Source organism: Mixophyes fleayi, chromosome 1, assembly GCF_038048845.1.
Source record: "Mixophyes fleayi isolate aMixFle1 chromosome 1, aMixFle1.hap1, whole genome shotgun sequence".
In the NCBI taxonomy this organism is placed as follows: domain Eukaryota; kingdom Metazoa; phylum Chordata; class Amphibia; order Anura; family Limnodynastidae; genus Mixophyes; species Mixophyes fleayi.
This window is the reverse complement of record NC_134402.1, coordinates 322,631,225-322,643,328: the sequence shown is the minus strand read 5'-3', so window position 1 is coordinate 322,643,328 and position 12,104 is coordinate 322,631,225. Positions and strand designations below refer to the sequence as shown.

Here is a 12,104-nt window from a genome sequence, read left to right as displayed (position 1 = left end):
ACAGTTTGCTGCTGAGCAACTACATCTAGACGCACCGTAAAAACAGTTGAATTAATTTAAGAATACAGACACTTTCATGGACTCCCATAGACTTTAAATATAAAAGTGTTTAGTATAATAGTGTTTTTTTTAAGAATGTTGCAGGGATGACAGGTGTGTGTGCATTCATCAATTGAGTTTTCATAATACTAATGTTATATTGTGTGTTACTAGCTTTGAATATAGTTTCTCAGACATTGGGGCTAGTGCAGGGAGAGTACTACACCAGTTTGCATAGTGCATCTTGCATGACATTGCTCTGTGTATGCTCAGAAATTGGGTGCGCCCACGTACAGCCTGCATATCATATATAGAGGCGGGAAGGGGGCATTCTAACATAGGCCAAGTATAGTAAGAGCGTGTTAGCACTATTTTGAGATGATGCAGACTGTAAAAAAAGGTGTACATATTCCTGAGAGAGATTGTTTGCAGGAGGTCAGGGGCAGGTGCAAATAGCAGATGATTATAATGATGGTCTCAGACACTACAGTTTGTAATTGGCGGCTAGCGATTGTTGACTGGCGCATTCTTTGTTGCTCAGGCATGTACTATGTTTTTTTTGTTGGGGGGGGGGGTTCTACACAAGTCGGGGAGTTGTTTCTGCTGTATTAGAGGGTTTTTAAGTTTTATTGATGCCTAATAGCACATGCATTTGTTACACATAATATATATATATATATATATATATATATATATATATATATATATATAAAATGGTATTTTTTGGTCCAGCTATTTTCATAGCTGGACCAAATTATCTCGAATTTGCTGCTAACTCTGTATCTCTGCAGCCATAGTGTCCAGTGCTATTTTCCTACTTTGAATAACCTTTTATGAAAGTGTAGAACTGTAGATTTATATTTGTTTAAATTTGTAATTATAATAATGATTAATAGTAAGATTTCCTATATGTATAATGGGCACATCAATTTGACCTTGAATTCAGACAACCCTAATAGATCAGATCTACTCTCATGTTCCCCAACAGGTCATGCTTACCCTCCTAGTTAGTACAGTGGTTAAGTTCACCACTTGTGTGTGTGATTCACATGTATCCTTGAACATTCTTGTACTGTGTGTCTCAGCAAGAGAACGTCATAAGTGTTAAGAAAGCCATGGTCAGGAGGAACACAGTGCACTGTAATGATACCCAGCTCCTAAATGTATCTAAGATTAACATTTGTTGAACCGCCTTAATCTAATTCCTAAAATCCAATGGGCTTTCTGAGTTGATTTCAAAAGTCACTTTTTAAGGTTTGAGAACAGGTTGGGTATAATGTTTATATGAAATGTAACTCTGTCTGAAGCATTAAGTTGAATACAATTGAGTAATGGCTAACAGAAGATTGTGTAGGGTAATCCACTTCCTGTGTCCTTACATTATTATGAGGTAGACTGAGCATATTGTGTCCTTACATTATTATGACGTAGACCGAGCATATTGTATCCTTACATTATTATGACGTAGACCGAGCATATTGTGTCCCTACATTATTATGACGTAGCCCGAGCATATTGTGTCCTTACATTATTATGACGTAGACCGAGCATATTGTGTCCTTACATTATTTTGACGTAGACCGAGCATATTGTGTCCTTACATTATTTTGACGTAGACCGAGCATATTATGTCCCTACATTATGACGTAGCCCGAGCATATTGTGTCCTTACATTATTATGACGTAGACCGAGCATATTGTGTCCCTACATTATTATGACGTAGATCGAGCATATTGTGTCCTTACATTATTATGACGTAGACCGAGCATATTGTGTCCTTACATTATTATGACGTAGACCGAGCATATTGTGTCCTTACATTATTATGACGTAGACCGAGCATATTGTGTCCTTACATTATTATGACGTAGACCGAGCATATTGTGTCCTTACATTATTATGACGTAGACCGAGCATATTGTGTCCTTACATTATTATGACGTAGACCGAGCATATTGTGTCCTTACATTATTATGACGTAGACCGAGCATATTGTATCCTTACATTATTATGACGTAGACCGAGCATATTGTGTCCTTACATTATTATGACGTAGACCGAGCATATTCGGGCAACGTCATTAGACTGGGTGTTGATTAATGTGTACTGCTTTATCCTGCTGTATATGGTGGGAGCTCTGAAGCATAAAGGATAGGAAGCTTCTGTGTGCACACAGCATTCACTACCTAACTGGCTGAACACATTGCAAGAAAACAGACAAAGGAGAAACGCCTACCATTTGTTATCAGCAAACTTGTATCTGTGGTCATCAGCTGGCACAATATCCATGAGAAGGATGTACTTGGTTTTCGGATTGAGGCCAGTAACTTTCACCTTGTAACTAGGAAACATGCGCCTGGAACAGGAGAGTAGAGAAACTTGAATTGATTTTTTTTTAAATTCACATTTAAGCACTGAGCACATAGACAAATGTAATATACACTGATTGTTAACCTTCTTTAATGTGGAGGAAAACAGATTTTGGAACATATTTATAATTTTGCACATACTTTCCATTTAATCGCTTAGTATTTTTAATTTATGGTGTGACTTATCTATAAACACATATTAATTGGTGACAAGCTCCGTTCTGTCCTCCCTCTTTAATAATTATTGCTCATATTTATCCAGACATACCATTCTATATTAAACAGGAAAATAAAAACGGTCTGCTTGAATGACTTGTGATTGCTGGCCTCTACTGCTCTCCTCTGTAATAGAAAATATCTTCATTTCTCGTCTATCACTAACCAGCATGAAAACAAATTTGGTGCAAGGGAAACTTACCCTAACTATGTACAAATGCTATTATTAGAGGTTTGAATAATTACAGATGCTGACTCCAGTTCATAAATCATATTCTCCCCTGAACTCTTCCCGTAACCACTTTTGTGGTAAGGCTTCTTCTGTGATTGTACAGGGCTTAGAACAATGGTCTGATTATAGAGCATACCACTTGTTTTCTCTGCACCTAGAAGAGGTTCTCACAGCATTTTACTTGCAATTATGATTTAATAGTCAGTTGATGGCTTGATACATTTAACTGAAACAGGGATACAATGCTTTAAAAATATATATTTGGAGTACAGTTTGCTTGGAGATAGCTTGCATGAAGTCATGACAAAGCAGGTTAACAGTCTCCATACCTGGTTAGCATGCAATCAAAACAGAGCAACAGAAGAGTTTGCCCAGAGCCAAAAAGAAAAAAACAGATGTAACGTTTAGTTATTGAACATGGATCAAACACAGCAGTAACCTCTTCATATTGACTTATGTTTCTCAGAATACTGCATTGGACTACAAAGAGCAATGTACTGAGAGAAAGGTCCGATTGTTAAATGTGATATTCTAATCTGTTAAAGGCTCATGTAATGCAGGTACACGAGTCTCCCAAACATTGCACATATAACATATATTAACTATGTACAATTGCTAATGTTAATATATGGTTTAAAAAGAAATACTCTGTTTCTGCCAGTGGACAACTAGTTTGTTTTTCTATGGAGCGTACAAGACTGGCTTGTTTCTAAGACTGCTCTTTTATAGTCTGTAACTGCAGATGTGCATTTTTTTTATGAAATTTTAAATATCTTGTTTTCTGGCAATCACATTTGAATCAATTTCAATGCTTAACTTTTCTCTCTTGAAAGAAAATGCTACAATCATCATCATCATCACCATTTATTTATATAGCGTCACTGATTCCGCAGCGCTGTACAGAGAACTCATTCACATCAGTCCCTGCTCCCCTTGGAGCTTACAGTCTAAATTATGTTAATTTGTTATTGTTTTTTTAATATATCTATTTCTGTCCATGAAATAACTAAGGCAAGGCAGCTCTTTCACTGGGCTATTTGATTGGTGGGGGATTCAAAAGAAAGAGTAATAGTTACCCTAGGAAAATGTCCATTTTTGTTGATGAAATTCCAATTGGGGATAAAACTGCCAATGACTTTATCGCTGGACCTGCTCCAGTTCTGTAGTTATGAGATTTTGGTAAATACCAGTGAAAAAAAAGGATATTCCCTGCCTAGAATGTCACAGCATAGGGAAAGGAGATATATTATAGTCAAAATGGATATGGCTCTATCTGAAACTTTACAGATGGTGCAGGAAGGGAACTTCCTTACCATGCTGTGTGTAAATAAAACACATGCGCTTCCCATTGATAAATCAAAGGCCTTATGGACATTATTGGCTTCATTTACAGTCGGATGCAAGTTCTTTTGTTCAGCGCAAAAGGCACTTTTGGTCAAAGATCCGCCTCAGTTTACACTCTGACTGAGACGGATCTCCCCATTGCACCTCTCTGTGCTTAGAGAGGTGTAACGAGGGAGGTAGTGGGCGGCCAATATTGGTTTGTGCAATATGCACAGTATTCTAAGTCGCACATATCTAAAAAAATTTCATGCCACTCTTAATACTGTGTAAATTACAGGATGCAATTTACACTTACAATTTCAGTGTAAATTGAGTCCGACTCTAAATGAGGCCCTATGTATGTATTTTGAGAACAGGTCAAATTTCACAGGTACGTTTTTTAGATATTTCTAATAATATCTATAGTGTTGAACATAGTAGTATTTATTTAATATTAGAATTGCACAATATTTAAACGCAACTGGATATAGGAAATTGGCTCTAAGCAGTGCCAGTTACAAGCTGTAGGCGGTGCCCACCTCCTCCATTTGGAAGCACCCCCCCTGCCTCTCATCTGACAGGCTGGAAGTGGGGGTGACACCCTTGGCTCCTCACACTGGTAGTTTGGCGCTTGGCTGTGACATCATACACTCCCAGCAAACAATAACTGCAGGAGCAGCAGAAAGCTGCTTCACAAGTAAGAAGCAACTAGTTGCTTCTCCTTCATGTCAGCGGCCGGTGCTCTGTGTGAGGGTACCGCAGAGGCGTTCAGCTTACTGGATGAGTGACATTATGCCACTCATTCAGAGTTTAGAGTCCCCCCTAATCCCTAATTGGTGCTCTAGGCAAACTCCTAGGTTGGTAAGAGCTAATACAATTACTTCTCTTTTAGTATTTGGCATCCAGGAAGCCATTGGCCTTGATGTTCACTTACTACAGCCAGTCATGGTGGATTTTTCCAACTTCACTTCCATAACATTCTTTGAAATGGAACAGAAAGGAAAGAATGTGGAACTGAGTGTGAAGTCAACAATGGTAGAACGCAACCCAGTGCCTAGGGCTACAATACATGAAATATATAACCCAACAATCTGACTATACTACATGTTCTGGTAAACGTACAGTGTACTTGTCCTCCACAAACTCTGGAATTCCATTTATTTTCTAATCAGACAGCTTTAGCACCTTGTAAGCATCTTATATCACAAAAGCTTCAATGGAAGATTGTGCACTTACTAAGGGAACTCTGCACAAATAACCAGCATCATGCATGATACATTGTCCTCAAAATAAATGTGATCTATGTAACCAGTTGCTGGCAATACTTACCTGCTTTGTATGCCATGTATAAATATAATATTCACTTGAATTCCTATTCTTATTAAATTGGAGCTGCCTCTTCATCCTATTACCCACCCCTGTAGGTCTTATTGAACACCAACAGATATAAAGGGAAATAATGTAGAAATGCTTATAGATACATATGAGGCTCAACATAATATACAACATAGGGCGTGATGCTGAGGTAGGAGCAGAACAAAAAGAGGAGAAAATTTGCACCTTGGCAAAACCATGTTGCATTGGAGAGGATGTAAATTTAAAAAGTGAGGACAGATTTATAGTTAGTGTTGGGCATGTCCTAGACCAACTTTAGATTTCAGTGTAAAAATATAACTATCAAGTATTTGTGTGCTACATGAAAAAGCAGTTTCCTGGTGTGTAATAAAATATAATATTTTGCACCCCTTGCAATGTATCATGGTTTGTCAGGAGAGAAAATACTTTTTTTTTTTTTTTTTGCTTCCTTTGCTCCTAACTCAACATCAGCCCCACAGACTATATAACATTTCATGTGAATCAATGTAAAAATGTGCAGTAGCTTTCGTAACCAAACAGACATCTGAACACATTGTCTAACGTGTACATTATCAATTAAAGCTAATTGCTGACTGGTTGCTACAGATTACTGCAATTTTGAACTGTGTAAACAGATGACCCCCATAGAGCTCGCGACTACATTGTTATATTTAAGATGAACCAGAGAAGTGGAATTTAAGATCATAAATTCCACATTCTGTATTTTAGTGGTTTATTCACTGCTAGCAGGCTATATGCACTGGATAATTATATTCCCTTCTCTACACGAGATTTTCTTTTTTCATTTACTGTATATTCATTAAGAATAACTTTATGCTGTAAACGTTTTATCTTTTCTACGATCCAAATTATTCACTTTATAAATGTATTGCGCCTTCTAATATGAACTTTTTTTTTTCCTTAAACCTACTTATTCTCAGCCTCTTGGGGTATTTGAAGCAAATTGCTTTATTTTCATTTATCCACTGTTCAAGTCAAGCACCCGAGGTTAGGACCAACAAATGTTACTTTTACTGGACTAAAATGGAAAGGATGCCCTGCTATAAACAAGGCGATTTTGGAAACTGCTAACTTGATGTAATAATACAGCCTTGTGCATACTGATATGACTGATATAAAAATTTCGCTGTTGAGAAATTAAAAAAATGTAAATTTATATTCTACCATTTGTCACACTAATACTATTGTAACTGTTCTGAATGAAACAACCATTGCGAATTTACAAAATTCCGTGGCATCCTTTTTTGGACATGAAAGTTGGACGGTTCTACGAATGAACTTTTTTGGCAACAGTTAAATATCTAATGCAGATATGAGTATTTATAACAACACGTGCGGCCAAAATCTGACTACAGACCATTGTGACGCAGACTTTCACTCCAACTGCGTATGAAAACACATACAGTAAATGGCAAAATATACCCCTATCAGTGCACCCCTTAGAAACAGAGGCCCTAATGTCTCTGTATATATCACTATGTTGCCCCGATTACTGGCATAACTTTTAAAAGCGATATTGCTATTTTATCTTTTAAACAAAACGGCAGTAAAAGCTATTTTCCCTGCTCAAAGGAAACTGGATATGCCTAACTTTTTGCAGAGTCCAATTTATCACCTGAACTTTCATGTTTCTGAGATTTTTATATACAAACCGTGCTTTAAAATGTACTTTTACATTTAAGTGGGGATCTGGCATTAACCACTTATAGGCGAAATGTCACAAACAAGGTGTGCCTGTAAATGACATGGATGAGCCTCAATATATATGGGAACTGCACAATTTCTTCTCCAAATACAATAGACGTATTCACGCGTATAACAGCTGTGTAATAATCAACGACACATATATTTACCAACGTAGCATGATGGATATAGGAACGTGGAGCGCAAAATGCAGGATAGATTTATATTCCAAGACAGACACAGGAGGAAAAGAGCTCTAACGGTCTAAAATATGAAATGTCTCTATTAGATTGTGATATTAAATCCTACCTATCAAGACAATGGGAATCTGCCAACCCTGCTCCCTTTTCTCCTGGAAAGTGTCCAGTGCTGTGGGGAGAGACGGGCCTGAAAAGTTCCAGGAACTAGTCAGTGATAATGAGCTGGGACTCCGTCTGTTCCTACTTTCATTACCTTGGTCCTCCTTTTATCTTTCATTATCTCTTTCATTTTTTTCTTATGTATTTGTTAAGATTTTTACTCAACTTTATTTGCATTATTTAGTATGTCAATTAATTCGTTCCTCTGTTCCTTTTTTAGGGACATGCACACAGCTCTCTCAATATACAGTTTCCATTAGATTTGATCTATACTCTCTCCTCCATATACGTTCTTCCTCACTCTCCTTTATTTCTCACATACTCTCTCTTAAAAAAAAACACACTCTTATTCTCTCTCTCTCTCTCTCCCCCCCAATACACTCTCTTTCCTTCACTGTACTCTTTCTCTGCATCTTCCACTTTCTCTCACTTCTCCCTCCGTTACCCCTCCTGCTTCTTTTTCCACCTCTTCTCGTTATCAATTATCTCTATAGATCAAGTATTCGCCAAATATTGTTTGTGCTGGGATATTTCTGCATTACAGATGGATATATGAAAGACCGTTACCTGACAGCCAGTATAATGAACAAAATAATTGGCTAGGACGTGTGATTAATAGAGGATTTGGAAAGAATGTTCTCTTCACCTCCCAGAATAAAACTTACTTATCTTATATGCTTTCCTTACCTTCCTGCCTTGGTGATTATCATCTCCGTGCCAACTTCGTGAAATTTCGTCCATAACTCTCTCTCGTGCAAGAACACTTTAATGCCTTCCATTCCCTGCCCGGAAAGCAAAAATATGTATTAGTTACAGCTAGTTACTTTCTCGGTTTTCGTACTAATTGTCGTACTAAATGACTGGATATTTTGGGTGTTTTTAAAAATATAATATTTTCAAAAAGTTCCACCAGAGTAAAAGATCATGGAAGCAGACACTCACCCCAGGTCGCAGTTTCTATCAATTATCTTTTTTTCCATGGAGTCTAAATACATTAAATTAAACAAACACAAAATCGTACATACAAAACGTTTAATAAAAGCACCACGTCCAACGGTATTTTCATTAGCCCCGTCCCTGTTGCCTGGGAAACGTTATAAAATGTAGTGCTTATTTATAAGTAACACAAAAAAGTAAAAGCATTCTAAATCACCCGTGTAAGCATGAGGATTTGTATTTAACACGCTTTATTATTTTGAGATATTGGAGAATTCACACGTATTTGTAAAATTACACTTTAGAGAACTGATTGAATTAAAGACTATAAAATATGATTTTATGCTTGTTTGTAGACTTTAAGGAAAAAGGAGATTCTTTTTGTAAGATGGAAATTATTCATATCAGTTAATTAGATTCATGGACATCACAACAAAGTGCAAAATGAATGCAAGAAATAGTGTGCAACCACATTGATAGAGACGTACACAGAGGAGATATGACAAGGGAGCTATTAAATAATTTCTGTACTTATTTCTGTACTTATGGCTCAGAAAGAACCTGCTTATTACGGTGGGGCAGGAGAATTATCCCTTTGTTCAGTAGCAATTCTGCAGTAAATATATCTATTTTATAAAACAAGATGTCTGATATGATCACACGAGGCAGTGCCTGGCAGTGGACAGGATAGTGTTAAACGCTTGTCTCCCTGTCTCATCCGTATAATGCCACATGCTATGGATAATGTATGGTGTAACGGGTTACCTTTACAATATTATTATTTATATTTTTCAGTAGATAGCAATGCTATTTAAAAATAACTCATACTCTTTTATTTTCCAAGACTAAAAAAAACTAGTTTGAACAATTGTAATGCCTGTGTGTGTGTATACACTACACTGCGCGACAGTGATCTGAGCGACTTGTACAACTGACCCTGTGCGATTACCTGCTGAGTAAAGGCCGCTTGCGGTGAGGTGGGGGTCTTGCTGCTGGCCCCCAACTGGCTGTCCTGCTTGGGATCGCACTGTAGCTCCTTAGGGTCTGGCTCCACTGGGGTATCGGGCAGCCCATAACCCTCATCGGTGTCCGCCATCATACAATGGGATCCTGCACTCAAAAGATATGTAGGGCTCATTATGTATCTGTACGTCAATGTTTGTGTTCACACGTTACACAACTGGCTCCTAGTAGGAGTAGGAGGCCCTAATAAGACAGATCTATCTGTGCTACTCATCATATTGCAGTAATTATTAGTTAGCACGTTATTAACAGATCTGGCCATGCAGATGCTTATCTGCCATATACAGTTTGTAAACATTTGGCTATGTATAATGTACATATTTTTATATTTTGTTTATATATTTCATATGCACACATAAATAAAGTACATTTATGTATGTTGTGTTTTTGTACAGTAGAACATAAATATAATGATATCTGTTTACAATGGCAACAATCTGTAATATTGTTATATGAAAAAAGAATCATTCTAAACTTTTTATATAGTGTGTGTGAATGTGTGAATATTTTAGATAGAGTATATATTGTTACGGAGATTGTGTAAAGTATAAATATCTCCATTTGTTATCATCATAATAAATATGTTTTTTGTGTGCATGTGAATGTGTTATTTTATAAATACTCATCAGCCTTCATTATTAATTTAGTAAATGAATATCACGACACATTATACACAATAATATTGCCACTATTTTCTAACTGTATGCTACTCAGCCAGTATGTAGTTATATATAATATATATATATATATATATATATATATATATATATATATATATATATATATATACTTTCTACTGTATATACATTTGCACTGACTTCTTTCGACCTAATGAATCCCAAACTATTTCCAGCTGACACTGCTTGCAATAGTCTGTGACCAGATAACTGACATTCCTGCAGTCTGGTAAGAAGGTAGTTTTGAAATCTATGAAACTGTTCACTTCAAATACCTGTAAATAGAACTGTTCTGTTTTACTGCATAAAAAGCTTACTCTGATCTCTCCAGGAAACCAAACTTATTTAAATATATATATATATATATATATATATATATATATATATATATATATATATATATATATATATATATATTCCTATATGCAACGTAAATAAATAGAATGTATGTTAAGTTTTACAAATTTGTAAAACATAATTTTTCATTTATAGAATTAAGGAAGTCAGAAGATGATCTTCAAATAATGTTTGTGCCTTCCTTACAGGTAACAGCTTTTGCTTACACGGTACATGTGCACAGTCGTGTTTATAGATGAGTTATTCTGTGTGCAAAGTGTTGTATTTATGTAGTTCTGATATTAAATTATTTGACTACGACTGAATCATATTGTGGGATCGTCCTATAGGTGAATGGGAAATATTCTTATACAATACATATGTTATTCCTTGGAAGATTAGTCTTGTGTCCTTAAAAATGATTGGTGTGTTTACATCTATTTGAATACACTACCAAGATTGCACCTGCTAAAATATTTATCTAAATAAATGTAATAAATACGAATGCAGATAAACAAACGTTGCAATTAATACAACACACATTCTAATCATTTTATAACCATAATATTTTAATAATAATCATGCAAGATACAGGAAGACATGGTATTGTGTGGGCGACATAGACATGGGCCTGTTGCAGAAATACAATTTCACCTTGATACGAAAACAGAAAGTCTCCCACATTAGTACCAATTACATGATAATAATATATAGGAGCAGTGGTTGTGGAGTGACCACTACCTCAGCACACAGCAATAAAGAGGCTCCCACTCTGCCCACACTCTGACCCCTCACATGAGATTTTAATAGAATTTAGGAGTGCACTCAGTACCTGTGAGCTGTTATCCTTTGTAGGCTGAAAGGCCCTTGTTTATTCCTTGCAGAAGATTTTTTGCTGAATCGTTTGTCTTCCCCCCCAAAAAGATGGTGCAGGCTTGACTCTTCCAGTGGAATTCATGCACAATCCTTATCTGAGCCTATCGAGCCAAGGCGAGCAATGTTTTATATCTGAGCAGAGGGGGAAAGGAGCGTCTTCCTCATCCCGTGCTAGATTTGCTGTGTGGCTGCAGCAGAAGCTGGGCTTTCATTCCCAGACACAGCGGATCATTCCCTGCAAACACTCAGATTATCAGAGAGAAGGAGATAAATCCAGCAGCTCTTATCACTGCCATGGAGGAGAATCTTCTTCCAGCGAGAGATGAGGACACATTAGTGGCGATAGGGTTACTGGGAGGGCAGCCTTGTGATGTCCGAGCTTGTGCTAGCTCTATACTCTGTCTATGTATCCTTTCCTCTGTGTGTCTCTCCTTTCTCTCTATCTCTCTCTGGAGGGCAGTGTGCGCTGAATAGAGAGAGAAATACAAGCTGTTCTATTGCACACAGCTTAGTGTAATGATGGGGAGGGGAGAGAGTGGGAGCACTGGAAGTGTTTAGACACTGGCCAACCAGCGCCTAACGTGTGCCGCAACTACACTTACTATCTCACTTGCACTCAGCGGATCCCCCACTCATACTCAGATATCTCTCTATGTA

General features: G+C 37.0%; 1 protein-coding gene across 1 annotated transcript in view; it reads right to left on the bottom strand.

Annotated features, from left to right (window-relative positions):
• The window catches only part of TBX5 (T-box transcription factor 5), a 56,670-nt gene extending 44,791 nt beyond the window's left edge, over window positions 1-11,879 (bottom strand). Inside the window, exons 1-4 of the mRNA XM_075192271.1 lie at window positions 11,404-11,879; window positions 9,485-9,645; window positions 8,287-8,381; window positions 2,277-2,396 (exon numbers count right to left, since the gene is read on the bottom strand). Coding sequence (XP_075048372.1) covers window positions 2,277-2,396; window positions 8,287-8,381; window positions 9,485-9,634 — 365 coding nt within the window. The 5' untranslated portion in view covers window positions 9,635-9,645; window positions 11,404-11,879. The remainder of the gene's footprint in view (window positions 1-2,276; window positions 2,397-8,286; window positions 8,382-9,484; window positions 9,646-11,403) is intronic.
• Between the last annotated feature and the right edge of the window lie 225 nt (window positions 11,880-12,104).